The sequence below is a fragment of the Cherax quadricarinatus genome, chromosome 78 (genome assembly GCF_038502225.1).
Source record: "Cherax quadricarinatus isolate ZL_2023a chromosome 78, ASM3850222v1, whole genome shotgun sequence".
Taxonomy (NCBI): Eukaryota; Metazoa; Arthropoda; class Malacostraca; order Decapoda; family Parastacidae; genus Cherax; species Cherax quadricarinatus.
The window spans coordinates 3298300-3326148 of NC_091369.1; the positions used below are offsets into that span (position 1 = coordinate 3298300).

At 36.5% G+C, this 27849-nt stretch overlaps 2 protein-coding genes across 3 annotated transcripts in view; one reads left to right on the top strand and one right to left on the bottom strand.

Annotated features, from left to right (window-relative positions):
* The window catches only part of LOC128701559 (carbohydrate sulfotransferase 11), a 31123-nt gene extending 11238 nt beyond the window's left edge, over nt 1–19885 (top strand). For both annotated transcript variants that reach the window (XM_053795311.2, XM_053795310.2), the window contains exons 2-5: nt 2746–4583; nt 11462–11739; nt 13422–13556; nt 15687–19885. In XM_053795311.2, coding sequence (XP_053651286.1) covers nt 4469–4583; nt 11462–11739; nt 13422–13556; nt 15687–16232 — 1074 coding nt within the window. In that variant the 5' untranslated portion in view covers nt 2746–4468 and the 3' untranslated portion in view covers nt 16233–19885. The remainder of the gene's footprint in view (nt 1–2745; nt 4584–11461; nt 11740–13421; nt 13557–15686) is intronic.
* A 6576-nt stretch (nt 19886–26461) lies between these two features.
* LOC128701560 (carbohydrate sulfotransferase 11) overlaps nt 26462–27849 on the bottom strand; it is a 29768-nt gene continuing 28380 nt past the window's right edge. The window contains exon 6 of the mRNA XM_053795312.2: nt 26462–27479. Within this exon, the coding sequence (XP_053651287.2) occupies nt 27251–27479 (229 nt within the window). The 3' untranslated portion in view covers nt 26462–27250. The remainder of the gene's footprint in view (nt 27480–27849) is intronic.

Genomic DNA, 27849 nt, shown 5'->3' on the forward strand with positions numbered 1-27849 from the left:
TATATATATATATATATATATATATATATATATATATATATATATATATATATATATATATATATATATATATATATATATAACCCAGTGTACTGTGATGGTGACAATAGATTTGTTGCTAAAACTACTCACTTTTATAGGTAAGCCCTCACCACTAGCATCCCGTGTGATAGGTCTAGCTCGTTCTTCAGAGAGTGTTAACGTTGTTTAGAAAGGTAGGTGTAATAACAATTATATGTTGTTCAGTGAATGGGCTAGGCTATGTTACATACGGAGGTAAGCTTTATGAACAGATTACACATAGTTTATTGATGTGCAAATAACATATTACCACTGTGATATATATCTTCCACCGTCAAGAACACTACTACAGTTACCACCGACGGTCGCCACTTGTACAACCAACTTACTAAACCACACACAACCTCATAATTTGTCCAGTACCACAACCACCATACCGCACTCAACCACCAATACCACAATTACTATACCGCATTTGACCATCAGTATCACAACTACCTCTGGCATAACCACCACAGCTGTCACAGCCACTACGGACTTTCCAAAAAAACTATATTTTTGTTTAATATTTTAAAAAATAATGAATTTGAATTTGAAAATTAGACGGAAACTACATGACTATGAGTCAAGGACTTGTCATATAATTAAGACTTATGCCAGGTGATTTTGCTAGCAAATTACAGCGGTGCCAACACCACTAATACCACCGGCAACTTCCAGAACCACCACTAATATAGTCACCATCCCCCGCAGTCACCACAACCATTGTTATTATTACATTTGGAGTGGAGCGCTATACCTGTAGGGGTCATACACCAGGGAAATAAGAAGCAAACAGGTTCGACCCAAGAAAGGGGAGGATGGTAGTTCCAATTCCTTGACGCAGGAGCCTTTCTTACTTATTCCCAGCGGTAGTAGAAGCAGCGGTACCTCATCTCTCCTGAGGATACCACAACTACTACTACACCCTCCACAAATGACAACTACCACAACCACAACTACCACACCCACAACTATCACCACCACCACAAGCACTGAAACAACAGAGGGCTCTTGACTGCATGCCTTTTTATTGGAGTCATCGATCTCCTGCAGCGAGGAGAGCAGTGCCTAGCCAGGAAGGCCCCCACTGTCACCAAAGCCTGCTTGATCCTACTCGCTCCACTAGGATCAAACAAGGATCATACGCAGTCCTATATTATCCTCCACATTCCTGTGTATCCCAAATTGTAACTCTATGGTCCTCAATTTTATTTTATTTCTATGCCTTATTTATTAGCCTAGACACACTTAATGATCTTACACAAGCATACTCTGTACTGTTATTTGAACGGTTAGAAATATACTATACCTACTGGCTGAATATCAATGCAGGCACAAGGTCGCCAGACGGTCATCAAAGAACTCGCCCAGCCTTCCAATATCAGTATTCCACTGTTTCTAAGACAATCAAATGGTTGACTGATAAACGTTCTGGATGTGTTCCCCGTTTTCTGTTCGCACCTCTAGAGTTTTTATCGCTCTTAATGTGTTATTTCATTTATCGCCGTTGTAATGAGTTACAATTCATTAATTTTTATTGATAGAGGACAATATAACCTAATTAAATCTACACTAACCCAAACTAAGCTTAAAAGCAAAAATCGATAATAAAAATTCACAATACTTTGGCTGGAACAATTCACAAATAAACCTTTTATTAGGGTGCCTTGGTGAAGGCGAAGATCTATTCATCCAAAGAATTGGGAATCATCCTCCTCTTCCTCAGTTGAAGCTTGATTACCCACACTTTTCTTTCCACTCCATCGTCTTAGCTCTTGGGTGTCCAGACGACGGGCTTAGGCATCCAACAGGCGTGTGTGACCGTGTTAGATAGGAGTGGAGGCAAGTGGTGTTTATGGTTTCACGCGCTGTCGTAGTGTCACCAGGGTAACATTTATGAAGGAATTCAGGAAAACCGGTTAGCCGGACTTGAGTTCTGGAGGTGGGAGATACAGTGGCTGCACTCTGAAGGAGAGGTAGGGATATTGGAGTCCGGAGGGGCATCTGAGATGTAGTATTGACGTGCCCCTGGCAAAACGATGATAGAGTGAGTGATGGTGAAAGTGTTTCTTTTTTTTCGGATCCTCCCTACCTCGGTGGGAGACTGCCGGTGCTAAAAATTATTATTATTGGTGTTCTTATTATTATTATATACTCAGCGAAGGTTTAAAAAATGCACGAGTTCCTTAAGATTAAATTTATACCTAGTGTTTTAATCTTCTGGGAGACATTTACAAGGTTTTTACTGCGTAATGCGTCCAACAGATTTTTTTTTCAGTAATGTCATTTGTTTCTGGGTTAAAAATATTTTCTTTCTGTTTCAAAGAATGATGTACAAAAGTTTTGTACATCGTTGCCTCCGCAGGAAAAAAATAATCATTGGCATAAAAGCCACCTTATGCAGTATATTACATTCGTTGGGCATACCCAGAGGTAAATTCATCCAGGCGTCTGTAATTTAGTGGCGATCTCGTCATTGTCTTCACTTCTTCAGAAGACTACTAAAGTAGGCCTCAGTTGTAAGCCGAAATATACAAAACTAAAAACTGTTGTTTCCCATTTATTTTTTGTGGATTTGTTTGTGCCACTGATTAGTGCTTATTACACACACACACACACACACACACACACATATGTATATATATAATCAATACTGTATTAATAATTAATTTCTTACCACAGCCCTGTACCAAGGGACATCTCACCCTCCCCGGTGCAGATAAGACATGAGAGTGGATGAGTGTCGTGACCATACTGAAACTTTCTTAAAACTAAGAGTGAGAAATCAGGAATAAAGAGTGAACCGGTTAAGAGTGACGTAAAGACACAGGAAGAGAACCGGTGTGTGTATCTTTCAATAACAGTTTGTGCAGAGGAAATGAACAGTCTAGAGGCTCGCTTTAATCTTATTTAAGTATATACATGGAGATTTCAAAGAAAATTTGCATGGTCGAGTAAGAAATGGAAAGTTTTATATTTTGGTTTATTACGTTCTTAATAACAAAATTAACCAAGAAAGCATAAACATATGTATAACAAAAGACCAAGTAAAAGGCCAAAAAAATATTTAATGTAGAAGCAGATGCCTCATCATCAAGGCTGTCTTCTAAGTTAAGAAATCCCCTTACTAAGTTAAAATGGAGAGACCTAATTAAGCAAGTCAGGATTGTATTTCAGACAAGTGATTCAAGGAAATCTGAGGTAAACTAGAAAGTACCTAAAATTGGTCATTGACGTGACCGCTCCAGTGCCTAAGTATATATTGGAAAAAGTGTCCTAATCAATAACAAGAGCCTCAGCTAACGGTTCGTTGGGAAATGCCTGAGGAAGAGCTCTGCTTGGAAGTATCTAAGCCATCTGTAGGCTTGGACGTGGAGAAGCCAGTACCAGGCTTGGAAGAATCAGTCGTAGGCTAGGAACAGCACGGTGTGATGGTGCCTTCGTCTCACTATTATCACTGGCCTCGTCTACGTCATCATATGGACACAACCTGCTGCTGCAGTTGATGTTTGATGATCTTTCTTGTGTGTGTACCCTATCCCTACTTATACCGCACTATTTGATCTTTCCTTTCACTTTGTAACATTAAGGTTTTTCACCTCGTCTTGCCAGCCGTCCCTGCACTCATTACATATTTTACAAATTCACTCAACGTCTTTCGCAATCACTACACTCTTTGACAGTCTTAACACCTAGACAATCAAGTCAAGGGGATAATTCTGAGTGGGCTTCCATCACAAGCACAAACATATCGAAATCCTTCCCATGGCGACCCAAGATTCATTATTTGCTCATAACACTCCCTTCCTTACCCGTCCTAACACAAAGTATACAATTTAAAATCTCAAATGTTTAAGATATTTACACATTCTCTTGTTAATGTTCTGTGAGGTCATTCACCTGCTTACTCAACCTCGCACTCATTTGCACTGTACAAAATTTTATTCTCAGTTCACTCTGCATTCAGTACCCTTGTTCCTATTTTTTGTTCTACTATTCATTATATACCGTTATTTCTTTTAGTACCTATTGCTGCATGTTTATCGTTTTTTGCATGATATTCATTTCCAGCTGTCGTAGTTTAAATTAATTATTTTAATTTCCCTTCACAAGTTTTGTTAATTGGTTTTTGCCTATTAGCTGGTCAGCAAGATCTCAGCTACTGTTGCAAAATTATTAAAAGTACTGTGCTCCACCACATGCCCTCGTGTGTAATTGGAAGTACACAGTACATCCAACAATAGAACAAGAACTATCGAAAAAACAGCAGCCAGCGAACTCAGCAGGAACATCAAGAATAAAGTGGCATCGACGGGGGCAGTAGCATCACCGCCATCATCAATAGAAGCTTGGGTATCATCTTTGAGGATCAGGTGGCAGTGGTTGTGGTGGTGGTGCGAGGGTGATGGTGCGAGAGGTGTCACTGAGGCTGATCCTGGCGGTGCTAGCGTTGCCCTCCCTTATATGCTATCTCCTGCTCATTGATACCACCACCGTCCGATACCACCCACTACCAACAGGTAAGAATCTCCTTACCTTCAGGTAAACTATATCATGCTAGAATCAGTACTGAGAGGTAAATTTCTGTTATGTTTTTACCATGATATGTATCTCTTAACTTATATATAGCATGTTTAATATACAGACCCTTGTCGCAGTTTAATGTCCAATTGCAAGCGTGGATATGAATATAGCTTCGAGCGCAAGCTTGCAATGCTTTCAAGCTGACACTGTATTTCGACAGGTCATCTAATCTCAAGACATTCATGCAAGATAGCCATCCTATAACTTTGAGCCATTCTGGGGAATTTTAGTGGTATTATAATGATTGTATTAATTTATTAATGCGAGTAGTTCCGGGGATGGAAGGGATGGAGTAACTTTGATGGTGGAACTCTCCATCCTTATTATGGAGCTCTTGATTGAGTTGGTCTAGTCACCGCTCTATAGCTGCTTTATCAACGACAGGATATACGTAGGTTCGAATCCAGGCGGCAGTAGCGTTGATTGTTTTGGCCTACATATGTTAAATTTAGTTTAAATAATTTTCATGTTGAATTTCACTGTCTGAAAGGGTTATTATATGCGATATCAACATATTTAACAACCAAGATACACAAAAATGTATGTAATGAGGTCGAATACAGCAATACGGATTAGAAATCCCTTTTCAGTGGAAGTGCCTTGATCTCAGTGAAGAGCTCTTGATCCAAGAAACAGGAACAGCCATTCCCTTTCTTAGAGTCAGATCTGATTGACTTCCATTTCTCAGGCGCTGTATAACCTCTACGGGTTTAGGTCTTCCCCTGAATACAATAATAATTAAAAGACTAGTGGGAATGTGTCTTTCTTGCTCGTTTCGTTTAGGTCCCATGGAACCGTTGTCAATATATCGACATTATAATAAATTTCGACTCAGAAATTGCTAGTTAGCACAAACTTATACCTATAATTTTCCCTTTTCCTCATATTTAGTAGAATCTTTACGTGATTTACAACCGGGGCATAAATTTGTGTGTACGGGTTTGTTGAAAGTAAGATTTATGTTTAAGTTCATGTCTAATGTCATAATTTATTGTTGTTCATCCTACAGTAATGAGACTTGGGTGATGTGACCTGGGATTATCGGCTTTTTGCATAGGTTAAAACTTATTATTTTTTTTACTTATTGATTACTGAAAATTCAACATAGCTTAACTTCACTAAATGTCCTTCGCCACCCCGTGACTCGCCTCTCTTGACCTCCTGATAACCTACCCCAAGTCCCCTCTCCCCCGTTCCTGACCCCCAGATCGATCGACCTCACAAGGTATCTTGGCAAGACATTCCCCTACTGCTGAATCTGGTTTTCGTGGTGTAGCATATAATAAGATACCCAACTCCACCTTCTCATCCTCCAATTTATATTATTTTCCGTCCGTTGATATCGCCAGTGGCGATATCAATGGACTGAAATGTGCTAGCTACTATAGCGATTTGTTCACTCGCAGGATGACCGGTGGTGTAGTCCAATAAACTTGTATCTCGTATTCAGTTTATTACTACTATAACTTTCCTAGCTAACAGAATAGTGGGGTCCAGACCCTGTGTGCCTCTAATATTCTGACTACCATTTACTGGATGGGTTTGGGGCGCATAATATAACTATCAAACTAACTTATGTCGCCCCCGACGTAGACACCTGAAACTTCACGAAAGGGTCTCGCCTGCTCCACATGTCCTGGCTCGCATATCCAGTCTGCAGTGACCTCCGTATTGAATCTGCAACTTTTCTCCTCGCTTTCTTTCTATAAATAGCCTAAGATGTGACAAACTATCTGTCACTGGATGGGCCGATAAACCAGTTGAAGTCTTCGGTCTCATGACCCAAAGTTACATTGAGCGGGTCGTCATATGGATAGTGAACTCAGGTAAAGTCTTGTAATAAACGACTGTCAGTGAATAAACAGAAAGATGGACAGGAGACTTGAACCACTGGGCCTGTCAGTTTCTGAACCACAGTTCAGAATAGTGTTTTCACTTGACGTCATTTAACCAAAAGTTGGTCATATTGAAGATAATGATTTTTGTTTCTGGTAGTAGATACCTCACGGCACAGTGAGTACAACTAGGTGAATACCACACCTTTTTATTTTATGAAATACTTCAACAATTTAAAACAAAATCCCAGGTGATCATGGTAGCTGACGCGCCTGTTCTTTGAATTATATGCTCAGCTTATCAGAATGCACCATATATTTTTTCTAAAGAGTTTATGTGCGTTATTTTCTGTACGATCTAAGCAAGAGACCAGAGTTACATATTATTCTAGATTAGGCTACTTTACTAAGTTTATCCACTCTTACGCAAACTTAACTGCTAATAACCAAATCGGCGGTAAGGGAAGAAAAAAACTTGAGGCAGTGGAGACATTGTAGTTAAAAACCAGATGCTTATAATTGTTGACGGTGGAAGATGGGTCGTAGTCAGACAACTTTTCTTGGCGAAACTCTTCCTCGCCAGAAATATCAAGATATGGGATCTGAAGGTCACCGAACTGAAACCTAGTCTAAAATCAATTTGAAGCTCTGCACCCCTGCTCCCACATGAAGACTATGATTATTATTATTATAATCATGGGAAGCGCTAAACCTGTAGGATTATACAGCGCCTGTGTGAGGGGGGGATGGAAGGTATTCAGGCTTAATACAAGGAGCTGGAGCACAGATAAATGTCCCTAGATCAAGAGCCCCTCACCAGCATCAAAGAACCTCCCTTGAGGGGTCATGAAGACTAAATGTGATTCAGTCACTGCCATCTGAAGTTTCCCCATATCTCCTATGCTTTGAGCCCTCTACTTCAATGCAGGCAATAGGAATAGTATAGAGTATATATAAAATAGTTATAATCATAACCAATTGTTTTTAAAGGGGTAGACCGGTAAGCCAGCGGAAGGCCTCGGTCAAATGGCTAAAAGCTCCAACTACGGGTCATCATATAATTAAGACCCGCGTCAGGAAACACTTGTCTTGTTTCTTGACAAACCTCACCTAACCTAACCTAGTATAGAGTGTGGCGCTAGTTTCTAACAGTTAAAAATTATCATTGAAAATTTGAACGTCATCAGAAGACGCATTCACAATTTATCACATGGAAACTAATATCCAATTTCTTTAATAAAAATTAAAAATTGGCACCTGCACAAGCCAAAACCAATCTGAATCATCAGGTACCGATTTTGAAATTAACAGGAAGAAGCATTCTGTAGTTATCACACTGAAACCAATATCCCAAAATATACCAGCACTAAGTATGAAGCACTCAGAAGCTGCATTTTCATGTTATTGGCGTTGAAGGTTTGAAGCCGATTGGATGAGGCATTAACAAATTACTGCGTTCTTAAGTTATAAATGAAAACCTTGGTGGAAGAAAAACCTTTCGGGCAACCACTTAAAAATATCTCATCGAGGACAATAAATAATGCCTGATGAATTAGTATTGTATTTAGGGCAGCTCACTGCAACCAGCCCATGTATTAGGCTATTTCAGTGCCTTCCATGTTATAATAATGGCAGGCATCCTATTACTCCAGTTCACCTAGCAGTAAAGGTCACATCCCTGCAAATCTTCCTTACCCAGCAACTTATGTCTCTGTCTTGAACTATTATATTCAACTTATTTACCATTATAAATAAATCTTGGCCTTCAAGAAGGATGCCTTGATTTTGGTGAAGAATTTATTTTTTATGGATCCCTTTATTAGCCAATTTAAAGTTCAATCAATCAAATATTCAACCTTGGTGTATGCATCCACTCTATTACAATTGTAACGAAGCGATAAATACGTAAGGGTCATGCAGTGCTTGGAGAATGAGACAGTTAGATTTGATCTGATCTTTCTCGGATCAGACCTAGCTAATAAATATTCACATTTAAAGGTATCCATGAACATAAATTCTTCACTCAGGATAAATAGACAGAAGTTATTATAAAAAATTTTGTTGGTACAGTTTAGAATTCCACTCAGCCCAAAATGGAACCAAAAGTTATAGGAACGGTTTATAGTAGAAATTTGACTACTATACAAGGTCAATCAAATTAATTTTTAAAGGGATGCAATGGTAAGCCAGTGGAAGGCCTCGGTCAGATGACCAAAAGCTCCAGCTGCGGGTCATCACATGAATAAGGCCCGTGTCAGGAAACACTTGTCCTGTTTCCTGACGAATCTTACCTATAACCTAACCTTGACTACTGGTCATCATCTCAGCTTGACGGGGAGATTGTTAGTCACTGATAAAGCACAGCTCCAGGCCGCTGCATCATTAATACAGGTGATAATGATAATATAATATGGAATTACACATTATCCTGTCAGCATGTTACTACTGTATGATATTTACTAATATAACTACTGTAGTTTATATAGTTCCCTCGCTTTATTACATAGTAGTGATCGCTCTCTTAACCACCTTCTTTTTATCTGGATTCATGGTAACTAACACTTATAAAAGTTCGGATACCAACTGTAGTTAACCGCAAAAAGGCCAGTTTTTGGGGGGGAAAATGAGTTAATGAGTAGGTTGACCTGTCTACTCTCTCTCGCCACACTGCCTGCCACGCAACACTGACTTCGTAGCCTGGTAGGTTTTCAATTTCTCTTTTTTACTAAATGCTGTAAAGAGTTTTTATGAGGATAGCGAGGCTCAGGTTAGGGTGTGTAGAAGAGAGGGAGACTACTTCCCGGTAAAAGTAGGTCTTAGACAGGGATGTGTAATGTCACCATAAACAAACGAGTCGAGTCGAGTAATGTCACCATGGTTGTTTAATATATTTAGATGGGGTTGTAAAAGAAGTAAATGCTAGGGTGTTCGGGAGAGGGGTGGGATTAAATTATGGGGAATCAAATACAAAATGGGAATTGACACAGTTACTTTTTGCTGATGATACTGTGCTTATGGGAGATTCTAAAGAAAAATTGCAAAGGTTAGTGGATGAGTTTGGGAGTGTGTGTAAAGGTAGAAAGTTGAAAGTGAACATAGAAAAGAGTAAGGTGATTAGGGTATCAAATGATTTAGATAAAGAAAAATTGGATATCAAATTGGGGAGAAGGAGTATGGAAGAAGTGAATGTTTTCAGATATTTGGGAGTTGACGTGTCGGCAGATGGATTTATGAAGGATGAGGTTAATCATTGAATTGATGAAGGAAAAAAAGGTGAGTGGTGCATTGAGGTATATGTGGAGTCAAAAAACGTTATCTATGGAGGCAAAGAAGGGAATGTATGAAAGTATAGTAGTACCAACACTCTTATATGGGTGTGAAGCTTGGGTGGTAAATGCAGCAGCGAGGAGACGGTTGGAGGCAGTGGAGATGTCCTGTTTAAGGGCAATGTGTGGTGTAAATATTATGCAGAAAATTCGCAGTGTGGAAATTAGGAGAAGGTGTGGAGTTAATAAAAGTATTAGTCAGAGGGCTGAAGAGGGGTTGTTGAGGTGGTTTGGTCATTTAGAGAGAATGGATCAAAGTAGAATGACAGGGAAAGCAGTTAAATCTGTAGAAGGAAGGCGGGGTAGGGGTCGTCCTCAAAAAGGTTGGAAGGGGTAAGGGAGGTTTTGTGGGCGAGGGGCTTGGACTTCCAGCAGGCGTGCATGAGCATGTTCGATAGGAGTGAATGGAGACGAATGGTATTTGGGACCTGACGATCTGTTGGAGTGTGAGCAGGGTAATATTTAGTGAAGGGACTCAGGGAAACCGGTTATTATTTTTTATATAGCCGGACTTGAGTCCTGGAAATGGGAAGTACAATGCCTGCACTTTAAAGGAGGGGTTCGGGATATTAGCAGTTTGGAGGGATATGTTGTGTATCTTTATACGTATATGCTTCTAAACTGTTGTGCTCTGAGTACCTCTGCAGTGATTAAATACAGTGATTATGTGTGAGTGAGGTGAAAGTGTTGAATGATGATGAAAGTATTTTCTTTTTGGGGATTTTCTTTCTTTTTGGGTCACCCTGCCTCGGTGGGAGACGGCCGACGTGTTGAAAAAAAAGAAAATTGAAGACAAAATATACATCAATAAATACATATATATCTAACCCAAATTACTGTCTTAAAGATATATCTTAACGGGTAGCAGAGAGGGAGACAAATTACAACAACTCTTGTTTTCCTCATGTCTTCAGTTCAAAGTAGATCAATAAAATATGTGCATTAGCTAAGTTTCTTTATTGATGAATCTATTGGGCTGAACACACCAAGGCTGGGACTGACCATCTTTGAAGTTATGTTTTCAAGGACTGATCACCTCTTACCCCTCATGGGTGTTCCTTGATGCTGGTGAGGGGCTTTTGATCTAGGGAATTAGATCTGTGCTCCAGTTCTCTGAATTAAGCCTGAATACCTTCCATCTCCCCCCCCCCCCAACATGTGCTGTATAATCCTATGGGTTTAGCACTCCCCCATGATTATAATAATAATGATCACCTCACATCTAGTGTGCAACACCAATTGAATTGGGGTATTTATACATGTGCTGAGGGTTATTATTAATCTTCGTAGAAATCAGTAAAGAAATATGTACATTTGTTTGTATATTGTTGCTGTTGTTAATGAAATTTTAGTTTTTTGCTCAAATACATCACTGTTAGGTATATATAAAAAATATAATACTGTACGTGCAATAAATATCCAGTGAAGCTAGCAAGAAAGTCAAGTAATAAAATACAGTATTTAGATATGCTTAACTTGAAATTCTCTTTAACAAATCCAGAATATCTGTAAAACCCTCATTGTAGTTAAGAGAGAGAGCACTATTTCTTTTCTAGTTTATAAAACATTTTATATAAGAATTTCATCACAAACATTGACAATTTACTGTATATATTAAAATGGAAAAAATTGAGGTGATAAGTTCCTTAACAGAGCACGCATCACAATCTCCTCCCACGGTTGGTTCCTGCCTTTCTTGTGGTCTCGACTTCGCTGTGGTGAGTGACGTTCCTGTAGAAGACCCAGAAGACTTTTGGTGGGCTGACTGGGATGAGGTTCAGAGGAGCAGACGGGCAGCTTTGCACTTCGCATGTTTCCATGTCAAGAATACTAAAGTCAGGTCGTTCACCAAGCTTCTAAGTGCCCGCAAATACCTCTACAACCTGCTCTTGGATGAAAGGCACAAAGCTATCTATTGTTATGTTCCCAAGGTAACTCAGCTCAGGTTGCAAAACTCTTCTTATCTCCCTCTTTATTATTTTTTTTAACCCTGGCTGTCTCCTACCAAGGTAGGATGACCAGACAAAGAAAACACATTAACTGTCACTCATTTAATTACTGTCTTGCCAGAAGTATGCTGACATTACAGTTCAGATGACCTTCCAAACCTCAATATTCCCACCCCTCCTTCAGAGTGCAGGCACTGTAGTTCCCACCTCCAGGAGTCAAGACTCTAAGTCTGGCTAACTTGTTTCCCTGAATCCCTTCATAGATGTTACCTTGCTAACACTCAATCAGCACATCAGATAATAAAAAACCAATTGCCTTCACTCCTCTCTAACACACTCACACAAGGATGTGAGTGTGTTGGATGTCCAAGCCCCTAGCACTCAAGCTCTCCTTTATCTACTTCATCCAACCTTTCCTGGGACAACCCCTACTCCCCGTTCCCTCCACTCCAAATTTATGTATGCCCTCGTATCTTTCTCCATCCTCTAATTGTCCAGAGCACCTCAACACATCTTCCTCAGCCCTCTGAGGAAGATTTCCAGATTCCCAATTTTTTTTTGTTTTTTCTCAACAAGTCGGCCGTCTCCCACCGAGGCAGGGTGGCCCAAAAAAGAAAGAAAATCCCCAAAAAGAAAATACTTTCATCATCATTCAACACTTTCACACATTATCACTGTTTTTGCAGAGGTGCTCAGAATACAATAGTTTAGAAGCATATACGTATAAAGATACACAACATATCCCTCCAAACTGCCAATATATACATAATATTCACACCACGTATTACCATCAAACACGACATCTCTACTGCCTCTATGCTGCAACATTCAAAGCCCATGGTTCACACTGATACAAAAGTGTTGTATTAATTATTTTCTCCCTTGGTTCATAATTTCCTAAACACTCGCTTAGCACCTCCCAAAATGTCTCTCTCCTCAACACTCCCCACTTCCCTGAGCACATAAATGCTTACTGTTACCAACTTCTCACATCCCACCCTTATTTTAATCCACATAATTCTTGAATTTATGCACTTGTATGCCCTTTTTACTTCCTTAGTTCTGATTCTCTCAGATTTGCCAGACCTATTATCATTTACACTTCCTACTGAAATTCCTCTACCCCCCTTTTACCAATTAAAGAAACTTTCTTTGTGTATGTATTTTTGCTGCTACCTTTCTGAAACAGACATCACTAGTTTGCAATAAAATGATACAGTACTGTAATTTATACTTAGAATAAATGCTGCCTTAAAAAGTATAATGGAAGATGTAGGTATACAGAAGTTGCTTATATAGAGCAAGCAAACTCCTTCATATGTTAAAATAGAAGATAAAAGTTTAAGGTAAGGAATGTAGAATAAATACTGTCATTCATATTAGTACAGTACTATAGTGCACAAGTAGTTTTAAAATACTGTACCTGGTTGGCTTATCAATACAAGGGTCATTGACTGATTTTAAAAATACTAAAATATAATATTCAAGAAAATTGTGTATTTTGTCTATTTTTTCAAACAGCCCATTTTAGCTGATATATATATATATATACTGTACTGTATTGGAATAATGTACCTGGTGGTAGTATAGCATCAGGGACTGATGTATGATACAACATGTCAACAGTACTATATTTTAAAACTCCATCATTATGTTTGTTTCAGGTTGCCTGCACAAACTGGAAGCGAATGATGATGATCTTGTCAGGACGGACCAACAAAACCAACCCACTCAACATTAGTTCGCATGTTCCACATGAAGAGGGTGTTTTAACCAGGCTGTCAGGAACACGCATGAAGGTAATTGTTGATACAGATAACACAAGACTCCTCAAGTCCTGTCCTTACAAGTACCTCTAGGCTATGCTTCTTTAGAGGGTTAACTGCCCTGCAGGAAATTCCTGTCTCCATGCACAAACTAGAACAAACTTGTATTTGTGGAGTCTATCCTAACTAGAAACCCCTTGATTCTACCCAGGCTAATCAAAGTTTCTAATGACTTCTCTCTCAAAGATGCCACGTGCACAGAAGAAATGGTTCCTGCAAGCAGTTCAATGTATTAGTATCCTCAGCCTACACCTTGAGGGTCCCTGAATTTATTGGGGTTTCCCTAACTGATCTCTGTGCATACAAAGAGATACTAGCTTTGGGCCTAATATTTAAAGGATAGTTACTCAGCAGTCTTGACTGCTAGGTACCTTTGTGTGGGCCTCAGCCTGCCTTAACCGCAGCTAACTATTCTTGTGTTTCACCCAGTAATTGGTGGCCACCGACATGGAAAAAATACTTGAATGAGTCACAAACAAGATCTGACACAGATTTTTATCCACAGTCTGTCGGGAAGGCCTCTGTCGTTCTTAGCTGGGTGCCAGACAATATTTTGTAAGCATCGTGGGATACTAAGCTGAGAGCTATAAATTATCACCATGGAAGCTAATGCCAGAAGAGCAAGGCAGGAGGGCACTGCAAGCCTCTAGTTCTCACTTGTACAAAGAGATTCTAGTTACCAAAAAATACCTAATCTCATTACCTATCATAACATAATATTAATGTCTAAGGCTACATTATTAATTCATATAGTATTATTAACTAACAAATCAAGCCTTCCTAAATCATTCTTAAGGCCTACATCTATCAATTAGTATATCATTATGACAATCCTCTTTGTAGTCTGACCTTGAGGTGTTTGTAAGTGGGCTGTAAGGGTGAGATACACTCTTGCCATTACTATGACCCTAAAATATTTACATACGAACCCGGCGGTGGAATTTTTTGGTTTGAATAAATTTCCACTGTAATGACTGTTTGACACTTATGAATATACTCTGAGTGAAATACCTTCTGCTGAATTTTGCACAAGAGTATATGATGAAATCATTATTTAATCCACATATTTTGATAATGTAATTTGCTTCTGTAATATATTAGGTCAATATATAACCTGGTTTGAATTAAGCTCAGTCATTTCCTACCCAAAGCATTTATTTTAGAAAATTTGTTAAAAAAGAAACTATGTAGTAATAAAGAACTAAAACCAGTGTGAGTAATACATGTATATGAATTTATTATGGGGTCATACAGCACTACCTTTCTTGCATAGCATTTCTGCTTAGTCATACACATGTGATTTCAAAGAGTATTGTATTTATAGCATCATTTGTAATTAGTAACATTAGTTTGGGAGAATGTGTTGCTGGGCAAACCCATTGTTTGCAAAAGTGTTAAGTGCAGTATATTTTTTTATTTGGAGTAAATTAACCTTGGATTCCTGGGATTTGAGAGCTTGTTTAAGAATAGGTCATACACGTAATAAAGTTGGTAGAATTACTGACAATATGTAAAGTAAAAGGACACAAGTGCAACTAATGTGACAACGTTTTGCTCTCCAGGAGCTTGACAAAGCTCCTGGAGAGCGAAATGTTGCCACAATAAAAATGTCACATTAGTTGCACTTGTGTCCTTTTACTTTACAGGTCATACATGGTTGACCCCTGGGTCACTTGTGAAATGTGGCCCATACACCAAACCTGTCATAATTTTGAGCATATTGTGGAGTGTCTTAACTGTTTTGTTCATCAAAGACTTCCCTTTTTTTTTTTTTCAATTTCCTCTTGATAGTATCTTGATGCAAAAAAACATTAATGCAAGTTTTGTTTTTTGTGCATGCATTAAAATAAGGAATTTATACCACAGATCAAATATGCCTACTGTTAGTGGGAATCTGACTGTCTCTTCTCCAGTTTGCACTATGTCCCACTCCAGTGCTGAAATTTTAGTCGGCAAATTAATTAAATAATAAAATACCACTCACAAATAAGTATTTTCTCTTATTAACATATTTGTGTAAAACATATTTGTTGTATATTATTTAAGTCCAATTTATATAATGTCTCAGTTTTAATGTACAGTATGTCCATTTTCTGTTTACAGTCTTCACATCTAAACTACAAGCTGAGAACCTACACAAAGTTTCTCTTTGTACGGCATCCAATGGAGCGATTAGTGTCTGCTTATAGAAATAAGTTGGTTATAAACTCCACCTCTGCTGCAGATTTCAAGAGAAGGTATGGTGTGACAATCATGAGGAAATATCGTAAGGGAGTAAATGCCCTAAATGTCACTAAAAATGGTCACGGTGTAACATTTGCAGAATTTGTATCCTATTTAATAGATACACGGCAGGATAGTTTTCAGAGTTTAAATGAGCACTGGGCACCGTACGTTGATCTGTGTCATCCCTGTACTATTAGATATAACATCATTGGTAAGTATGAAACACTGGAGGAAGATTCCGAGTACATCTTGAGGAAAATTGGCGCTCCTCGAGATTTACACTTCCCGCCTGTAGTAGCGTCACGCACTGCATCCTTAGTGGCTCAGCATATGGCTTCCCTCACACGCGAACTCAGTCAGAAACTCTATGAACTATATAAACACGACTTCAAGCTCTTTGAGTACGATTATTCAAACTTTTAACATTAGATTGTTGAGTTGTCAAAAATCCCATGCAATGAAGATGAAATTTTAGACATAGTTTCCTTAATACTGTTGTTGATAATATTGTTATTGGTTGTGGATGATTGGAAACAGCATTTTATAAATGTAAAACTTAAAGTGATATTTCTCTTCGATAATAATAACATATACATATTTATACAGTATTTTTAAAGATCAGTTGTTTTTAAATAAGCAAAGCAAATGTAAAATTTAATGTCTCACTCATTAGAGTAAATTTGCTGGCATGATAAAATCAAAATATCTAGTGAAGTGGCATTGATTTCATCTCATTAGAAAAAATATCCAAAGTTACCTGGTACAGTATTAAAATAAGATTAACCCTTAAATGGTCCAAACGTATATATACGTTTTTTCAACATTTGAAAGTATGTAAAAAAATGTAGATCTTCTTTTATCTACATTTTTTTTTTTTATTTTTGAAAATATGTAAAAAAAACGTAGATCTACTTTTGGAGCACTACGGATTTGAACGTCGATTTGTTTGGACCGTTTAAGGGTTAAAGGAGTTAGAGAAATTGTGAGACTATTCATTCCTAACAATTCTTTCTTTTGAAGAGGCATCTGAGATTGACAATCACATCACAACAGGCAGTGCACTATTTCAGGACTGAATGCTGCGATTATTAAAATTGTTACATCATCCATTATATAGCACATTGTTCAGTAATGTCTGATAAGCATGAAAGTAAAGTGAGACCACATTGTCTGAACTTGTCTGTTGCTGGGAATTTACAGAGATTTTTTTCAGTTTTGGTAGCTAAATTAGATTTTATTTGTGTTGTAAAGAACAGGTGGCAATAATAAATTTTTAATAAGTGATATAAAAATCCATAACCAGTTATCACATATTCTCGGTCCTATCTTAAGAGGGAAAGGGGAATATTTTCAGTTAAATTTTTTAACCATGACTTTTTTCCATAATGTTGAGCTGTAAGTATGTAAAGTAGTAATATGAATATTAATACAGTCCACAGAAGATGTATAAAATTGTGGCATTTATTTTTTTCTACTTTTCTCAAAATCTGAATACATACATTAACATCAGATAATAATCAAAGATATGAAATTCTGCTGTAGTACTTCATATTGAAATGCCTAAGTCTTTCTTGATTACAGAATTCTGTATTCTATTTTAAGTCTTATAAATTTACCTAGAAAATAGGAAAGTGTCATTCTGTTCAAACCTTAGGAAAGAACAAATAATAAATAGAAAATTGGGTAAAATAATACAGAATGAATTAATATTGCTGTACCTGTCCAAAAAGCTATGTAACCTGACTCAACATTTTCAACTCGCCTCAGTGACAACACTTACTATAGTAGTCCTGCATTTCATTAACAACTGATGCATTGTAAGATTAGTTATATTTACTGGACACTCAAAGAATAACTTGTGATGGTGATCTCCTTATATTTGTAAATTAGAGCAAATGAAAGATCAAAGTACAGTACCATGTAACTTGGAATTTATTCTAGCAGGTGGATGAACAAGGAAAGTAGCTTATCATTATGAATATTAATCATACTGAAATATCATAATCCTTGCTGTAATATGTCAATTATCTCTACAGAGAATAGTTTGAAACCCTCACAGACATGTATATTCCTTTCTATATTAGGCACACTATTATTCATGAAGATATGATTTCTAAAATGAGAGGGGATTTTTGAGCTGTATTGAAGGATAAAACAAGTGTTAGATGTCAGATTTTCAATTTGCAAATAAAATCAGTAATGCAACCTGGTTGATACTGTACAACATTTGATTTTTATCACAAGGAATGGAATATTTCTCGTGATATATGACCCACTCAGTGGAGCTTTTGGTCATTTGATTGAGACCTCATGGCTTGCCAGTGAATCAACTTTTGAGATATCAGATATTGATAGAATTTGCTTATGTATCCAATTCTAACTCAGTTTTAATGATATCTGATGCTGATTCAATGTATTTTGCCTGCTGTGATACTGTCTTTGTGCTGTAAAATTTTTTGGTAAATTTTTTAATTTTTACTCAGACCTAAGAATTTGTGAAATTAATCAGATATACAGTAGTTCAGCTAAACATCAGATTGTTTAGAAGTTTTGATATTTTTATTATATGTCCCATACCCATTTTGTGGGTAGTAACCAAACTACATTACATCTACTGTTCGTGTAGAGCCCTACAGCCTGGTGTCTGAAGGAAATATGGGCCAAATCTGGGCAGAATAGAAAATGAGACAAGCATTCCTAAACTTGAAGGTAGACCTGCTTAATTCCTGGTAGAGTCAGTAACTGGCTTCCTCTCATGGCCACAAAAAATATCCAGTGAGCTGCAAGATAATGCTGACATGTGGCATTCTAACCATTGGTGGAACAAGAAGACAAGAAAGCATAAGGACAAATGTCCCAAAATAATTAGGGAGAATTTGTTACCGATGCATAGGGCAGAGCAAAATATCAAGGTTGGAGTCAATCTGTTGTTTGGGTGAATTACTTTAATATCCATTTTAACTGTAAAACTCTGTAATAAGTGCATCTGCATTTTCCTATTAATATGTAATTTATGCATATAAATACTGTACTTGGTAACTGGAAAATATAATTATATGAGGATTTAAATGAAATAGAAACTTGTATTGTTTTTAAGAATTGTTCATATATTTATAAAAAAGAATTGAAAAGATGTTGCTAAGATAACACATTTGTTGACCCATAGTGGTACAAAACACACATACGGGTTCAGAATATTTGTACTTTTATGTAAAATTTTGGTGTACTGTCGTAATCATGTGTGCCAGTAAATTATGGCTATGCTTGTTCTTTCTCATAAGAACTTGCATTTTAATAACTTACCTGTAAGTGGTGTTGCATGATTTTCAGAAGCTATCTTACCTATTAAAAGTTCTTTATTAACAACATAAGCATATGGTCCTATAATCTTCCAGTAGATGCACATAAAAATTCATTACTTTATTTGAGCCCTTGATAAGACTATCTTTCACTAATGCTGTGTAACTCTTGAGTATCGTAAAAATAACCGTAGTTAATATACAGTGACTACATAAATTATAAATTGGTTATCATGACACCTTCATTCATAATATTTTCTTTAGTCAATACATTGTAGAATGCCAATGATGGTATCACTTATTGTGGTGCTGCGATACTGGTGAATCTCATCAACACAAAGATTTTTCCATGTGTAGCACAGAAAATTGCTAATTCCAAGGCAGCTTAGATTATTATTATAATAAAAAAGAAGCGCTAAGCCACAAGGGCTATACAGCAAGGCAGCTTAGAAATTTTCCCATTCATTACATCTTATCTTAAGAGTTCATATAGTACTGCTCGTTAACAAGGTTATTAATATATTAATACTCCCATTTCTTCTCTCTTTCAATTTTTGGTAAACTCATTTTTATCTGTTTTTGGCTTCCATGTCTTCTATCAGTCATAGTAATCAATGTAAGAAATTTACATTAGTGAATTAGCGTGTTTGATAGGAGTGAATGGAGACAAATGGTTTTTAATACTTGACGTGCTGTTGGAGTGTGAGCAAAGTAACATTTATGAAGGGATTCAGGGAAACCGGCAGGCCGGACTTGAGTCCTGGAGATGGGAAGTACAGTGCCTGCACTCTGAAGGAGGGGTGTTAATGTTGCAGTTTAAAAACTGTAGTGTAAAGCACCCTTCTGGCAAGACAGTGATGGAGTGAATGATGGTGAAAGTTTTTCTTTTTCGGGCCACCCTGCCTTGGTGGGAATCGGCCAGTGTGATAATAATAAAATATTCACAACTGTATGATTGTATTGATCCAGAGTATCATCACAATCTCAGGCCTGACATCTCATTCAGTGATTATTTCACAAGACAGGTTTTCCATACAGTAACCCAGTGCTGTTTTTTTAAATCTGCTTTGTTCCTCATGGCCACTACAGTAGCATATTAAGTGTTTAGTATAATTTAGGGCTTCCTTGCATTTAAGAGTACTGTACAATATATTTTCAAGGTTTTCCCTCATAATCTTCATAACTGGTGATTCCTTGGAAAGTCTGATGTCAATATTCCTTAAAAACCACGACTGAATTCTTCATAGCCAAATAACTTCCAATGGATTTTTCTGAAATCAGAGATTAAGCACGTGTTCCATATGTGAAAAGAATTGAAGTTTGCATATTTTCTGGTTGACAGTGCACTCTGTCAACAATAAAACCCTATATTTAGAAAAAAAACATTAACTACATTTTTACAGTGCTTTATATAATGCATTAGAAACTGGAACCTGTTTCATTTTGGCAACTAAATTCAGTATATGGTCACATTTTTATTATATATTTTGACTGATGTTTATCAATGCATTATTTTCCTGCTAATTCATTTTTTTCTGAGCTCTTGGTAAGGGAAGCTTTTTCTTGTTTACTTTCACTTTGTTTTTGTAATTTTCCTAGATGATAAATTATTATTGCAAGCAAAGACAGAAACATACCACACATCTTACTTTGCTTTCATTTTTTAAATACATCAGCCATCTCTCACAAAGGTAGGGTAACCCAAAAATAAACACTTTCACTATTGTTCATTCAATCACTGTTTTACCAGACGAGTGTCAGCATCACAGCTCAGATAACCTTCTGAAGTGCAACATCCCTATCCTTTTTTCAGAGTTCAGGCACTATACTTCCCACCTTCAGGACTGAAGTCTGGCTAATTGATTTCCCCTGAATGCCTTCATAAATGTTACTTTGCTCACACTCCAACCACACATCAAATGATAAAAACCACTTGCCTCTACTCAATATTGTCTAACACTCTCATACAAGCCTGCTGGATGTCCAAGCACTTAGCACTCAGAGCCTCCTTACCCCTGCCTTTCAGCCCTTCCTGGGATGACCCGTGCTCCTCCTTCCCTCTATCCCATTTTCATTGATATTTTCAAGGGCACTTATTGTTTAATTGTCAGTGTGATGTATAACCATTAAAATTTTCAAAATTTTATATGCAGTAAATTTTATATGCAGTAAAATTTTAGTTGCTGGTGTTCAGTTGCTATTAAAAACCATTGAGTAAATGCTGGCAATATGAACAATGTAAATAAATGGTAAATAAATGAAAAATACAGTAAAGTAAATAGTAACAGAGCTAGGTATGTCCAAGTCAAATTTTTAAAAGTGTTGTAAATAAACTAGCAAGTTGGAATACCAAAGGTTATATAATGATAATAAAACACAGTTGTAGCCAGAATTAGCTATGAGATACTATAGCTATAAAAATCTCACAGCTTCCATTTCATGTACTATATAAAGGAAAAATCTTAAAAAATTAAAACAAAAGGCTAAAATAATATGCAATAATGTAATCCATTAAGCTGGTTCGGAATACTTGCAATGCCATTTTATTTTTTTTTTTAAAAAGGAAAGATTGTTGAAGTTAATGGTGCTTGTTATTTGTTACACCTACATGCAGATTAATACTATTAACAATGATGGCAATCATGAAATAATAAAAATTGATAAATTAACGATACTACAATAACAGTAATACCTATTTGAGAATATTAGAATAAAGCAGAGATAATACAGGTATGAGTATTTCATTGAGAATCTTTGAAAAAATAATAGTTACTACAGGAATATCTTTAATTAAGTTGTATTTAGGACTTTTCTTTTGTTGCATCTGTTAATTATTCACTGAGGGAACTGAATATTTGTGTGTGTATACACATGCTGCATGCCTCCGTACATACATGCTTTCTCATGTGCATTGTTGTACTTTGTCCAGTGTTACCCAGTAATCATATTTGCCATTGATATTTTCCTAACAAAGAAATACTCAATTTAGTGATACACATATCATTGTTTAACCTTTTAAACTTTATCATGAGGGCATTATATGCATACCCTTGTCTTATATTTTTGTAATCCTCATTTTTACATGACATTCACTTTATTTTAGGGATGTGTATGTGGGTTTTTAAAATCTGCGATTTACTATTTTTGTCGTAAAATTGCCACTGGTTCTGGTGTATTAACATGTCATCGAGTTTCAAACATATTCAATATTTAGAACAAAATATTTATTTACTAAGAAATCTTATGGAAATCAAGAGAGCATTTGATATTCATAATGCATATGGACAGTGACTCAACAATAAGTAAGCCAAAAGTTTTTTTTACTTCAGGTAAATTATATTTATGCATCATCTACAGAATTTTTGGTGTATTATTGTGGATAGGAACTGAAACATTTACTTACTGTATACTTAATGTATTGCAGGGGTGTGCCAAAGTATTGGTTTTGGCTTAATATTGAGTATAGGTATCGATGGGTATCTGTTAATTTTAATGATATCGGTATTATTGGGTATCAGCTAATTTACATGGTATTGGTATCAGCCTAAAATTGAATAATGGTACTGGTATCAGTATCAGCAAAAATTTTGGTATCATCCCATCCCTAATGTATTGCATGTGTTCTATATTCCTGTAGGTATAGAAATTGGACATGATAGCATATCAATCCAGCATGGACAAACTAGAGGTGTATTCTTGCTTCATTATAGCATTCATTATGTCTACATATCATGTAAGGGAAAGGATACTGGATGCAATTTTCAGTATGGTTTCAAAGCACAACTGAGATTATGATTGTAGAACTGTAGCTGAGGTTCCTGATTTAAAATTGCAGTCAGTTGTCAGCACTAGATGAAATGTATACTTTAGTATGATGATCGAACATGCTATTGTTGTAGGAATTGCAAAGTGGCTTGTAGAATTTGATGCATTTATAAAGTACTTATATGGTACTCTAGTGTGGACAGCATAATAATTTGTAAGCGAATGGTTAAGAAGCATGCAATTAGCACTATAGTGTTAAGAGCAAATAATTAGGACATTATATAGTACAGAGAGGTAACAGCTTTTTGATTGTGGCTGTGTATCACACATTACCATAATATAATGTAGCATACCGAGTGGTGGGAAACATTGAATACAGTTGTGTAAGAGGTAACAGTGACTGTGATTGTTAAAACAAGCATGTCATCTTGTGAGGAAAATGAATGGTAGGTGGCACTCTTGGCCTCCTGAGTTTGCCTGTCCCTGCACATCAAGACCTGTCTGTGATAATTGTGTGCTCACCTTAATACACCAACTGTTATGATACAATGTAACGTTATGAAATAATTCATAATTTACAATTTAATATTCAGTGAAGAACAGTGTCTTAGGTGTCATGTAATTACATGAGCCCCCCTCTATATTATAAATGGAAATTTATGAGTGGTGTTTATTTTGGTGAAGTGTATTAAGTTGTTATTTATTGTGACAATAAGATTGTGCCATCAATTGTACCTATGGAGGACTGGAATGTACAGAGCCAAGTCTTTCAGCACACGAGACACTGCTGCATTGGATCTCTCGTCAGCGACAACATTCTTTGATGGAGAAAGTTGCCTACTTCACTCACTTAGATTTTCCCATCTGATATTTTTCAGCTCTTAATAGTTTATACTGCTGTGAGGTCTTATTTATAAAGCATTCTTCAGCTTTCAAGCCTAAAGCCTTCATACCTGTAGTCTGCAGGATTAGCTGTGAATCTTTTAACTTCTTTAATATATTCAACCTCCTGATTATAGCAATAATAGGCACATTCCTATTGTCTTCACTTGTATTACTGTAGTTGTAATACTCTACCTGTACAATGAACATGTAAAATAGTAATATTTTTGAAGTTTTGCTGAAAGGTGAGGTTGAAAATACAGTAATATTGTAGCTTCATGTGAGCATAAGTTTTGACAAAAAATTTGCACAAGATTACATTTAATTGTTGACTAATAATCTATTTATAATTAAGGAAAGTGCTGTTAATAAGTGCTTTGCTTTTGTCATACCATCATTTTTTTTTATTTTTCATAAGTGAATAATAAAGAGAATCTTGCCTATACAGTGTATTGTATTATATACCAAACTAACCTTTAGTAATAGTCATTATCCAAGAAGCATGCTAAACAAAGCTAATCTCATTACCTAGGGGTAAACCTCATCATACTGTCTGAGTTTAGTGCTTTCTTGTGAATATAGTAATAATTTTTTAACTTGACAGCCATCTTGCCAAGGCAGGGTTACTCAAAGAAGAAAACAGATACCATTATTCACTCAATTGGTACCTTTCCAGAAGTGTGCTGACATCACAGATTACCTTTCAACTGCAACATCCCCACCCCTCCTCCTCCTCCTCCTCCTCCTAAGGGCAGGCACTGCCCTCCCCACCTTGTCAGCAGATGGGTTTATGAAAGATGAGGTTAACCATAGAACTGATGAAGGAACAAAGGCGAGTGGTATATTGAGGTATCTGTGGAAAAAAAAAAACGTTATTCATGGAGGCAAAAAAGGGAATGTACAAAAGTATAATGGTACCAACACTCTTATATGGGTGTGAAGCTTGGGTTATAAATGTTGTGGTGAGGAGGCAGCTGGGGGCAGTGGAGATATCGTGTCTAAAGGCAACACGTGGTATATTATACAGAGAATCTGGAGTGCGGAAATTAGGTGGTGGTGTGGAGTTACTAAAAGTATTAGTCAGAGAGCTGAAGATGGGTTGTTGAGGTGGTTTGGTCATTTAGAAAGAATGGAACAAAGTAGAATGACTTGGCGAGTGTATAAATCTGCAGGGGAAAGAAGGCGGGGTAGGGGTTGTCCTAGAAAAGGTTGGAGGGAGGGGGGTAAAGGAGGTTCTGTGGGCGAGGGGCTTGGACTTCCAGCAAGCATGCGTGAGTGTGTTAGACAGGAGTGAATGGAGTGTGAGCAGGGTAATATTTTGTGAAGGGATTCAGGGAAACCTGTTAGCCGAACTTGAGTCCTGGAAATGGGAAGTACAATGTTAGTACTTTAAAGGAGGGGTGTGGGATATTGGGAGTTTGGAGGGACTTCTAAACTGATCTGAGCGCCTCTGCAAAGACAGTGATTATGCATGAGTGATGGTAAAAGTATTGAATGATGATGAAAGTATTTTTTTTTCTTTCTTTTTAGGTCACCCTGTCTTGGTGGGAAATGGCCGATGTGTTAAAAAAAAAAACAGTAATAATTACCACATTAAAAGAAAACATTTTAAATGTGTTTTAATTTATTGGGTAATCATAAAATTTATTTTTCTGTACCTTCAAAAGGGAGGGCTGTATAGTCCTTGTGGCTTAGCGCTTCTTTTTGATTATAATAATAATTCAAAAGGGAGGGAAGTGGTGCCATGCTACCAGTCAAGGGCTTTTGATCCAATGAATTTGAGCTACTCCCCTTTCTTGCATCAACATGATTACCTTGGACTATCATGTAGGCACTAATAAAAACCAGTGAAAATAATGAAAGATGACAAATTAATATATGATTCAACAAAATGTTTTCTCAACACAGGACAAAGAATTGTTGTGTTGTGGTAACACTTGCATATGCATACTAGGGACACTGAAATGTTACAATTTCTATAAAAAAATTACAGTATCAAAGTGCATTATTGAAATATTACATTAATGATTTAATTTATAGAATAAGTATTGTAGTACATGCACCAACTTCCTTGACCTAGACTCAAGCACATATACATGTATTTGTATGCTCAAAATTAAGCAACCCACATGCAGAAATTAATTTGTTGAATTAGATATCCAACCTATTTCTCTATCAGTTTATTTTTGTAGTCGAGTATTAAAACAGTACACTGTCACGTGATCCGTACAACATTACTTGCTACTGTTGTGATTACATATACAGCCAGCAGCTGAGTCACAGTGCTGTATGACCCTGGGGGGTTTAGTGTTTAATTTTGATTATAATAATAATATCAGTTGAGTCAGGTGTGATTATGTTATTTTTGAATTTCATTAAATCAAACTCATGGCCTCAAGCTTGGCATATAAATGATATATCTGTAGAGAAAAATATTAATTCTTAATTACTGTCATTAATCAAATATAATATGAAATCATTCTCTATGGGGAAGTGGAACAGAATTCTTTCTCCATAAATTATGCTTGTCATAAGAAGCAACTAAAATGCCAGGAGCAAGGGACTAGTAACTCCTTCTCCTGTATACATTACTAAATTTAAAGAGACATTTTCATTTTAGGCCACCCTGCCTTGGTGCGATGAGGCCAATTTGTTGAAAAAAAAAAAAATTATGCAATCATCACAAAGACTGATAAAAAAACTAAGAATTTTTAATATTTAATATTTAAGATTTCAAAATAAAAGCATCACAGGTTTCATTAGCTTAAATAATAATTATGGTTTCTAGAGAAAAATTCACATGAATAATAATGACTGGCCTCATATCGGTAAACTAAATAAGAGGCCTATTGTTCCGAGGGATCACACTGCAGTGCAACATTGCATACAGATGAGGATTGCCTTTGATTTATACTTTACACAGGTATTAATTGCTAATATATATTATTAGGTGAATTTTTAAATACATCATTACCTTTTAGTTATGCCTAACTAAAAATCCTGTGTGAAAAAGAGCAAAACCTATTTTATTAATTTAAAATACTGTACTCTAAAAAAGGCACACATTAACTTTAACTTAAGCCTTAAGCAGTATTAGTTTCTAAATGTCATTTATTAATGGATTGATAAAAAAAAAAATCATCGTAATAAAGTATGACAGGTATCATACTCTTGGCTGGTTAGGACAATATTTTTAACAATGATTAGATGCACAAAACTATTTTTGTAGATACTGTAACTTCTTGGATGAACCTGTCAATCTATTTGACACCTACAGTTCATCTACAGGGAAGGAAATGTACTGTTAGTTTCGATGCAGAAATATCTTGAACTGATAATTTTGATATAGCAGTAGTATTTATATACAGTACAGTAGCTGATCTTAACTCAAGACTAATGGAATATACATGAATAGTCTCAACCAAGAACTATTCATGATATGTTGGTCAAAGCTGCTAAAATAACAGAATCAAAAAAAGTTACACAGAACTGTAATTAAATAAGATCTCTAAAATGATAATCAAATACTCTGAAATCATTTTCATAAATCTTAATAAAGTCCTGTTGCTGTTTTTTAGAAAGAGTATCAAAATAAGGCTCAACATAAGCTGTAGTCTTGGATGGAATAACACTGGGGAAGTGAAGCGATGGTGGGGCTCCAACCCGCCTCAAGATGTATTCAGCATCCTCTGCTAGTGTTTCATATTTCCCGATAAACTGATATCTGTTAAAAGAGAAAAAGTGGTTTCATATTTAAATACTCTCAATCATACATTATTATTTAAATATTTGCAATCATGCACTGTTATTATATAAAGCAAAGTGATCATTCTCATTTAGATACTTCTAGTGGCAGACCTACATTTTTGGGGCCCTGAAGCTTGAACTGTTATGAGGGCCTCTTCACAACCAGAGATGGCTAGCTTACATGCTACTCTAATAACCTTTTAATTTTTATTTTAACTATTATTTTGTACTGAATTACACTGGACTAAAGTGGCTTCTGGAGCCCCTCCAGGATTAGGGGCCCTGAAGCTGTAGCTTCATAGTAGATTGGCCCCTGTATACTTCTAATTTAAGTATTTAAATATTAG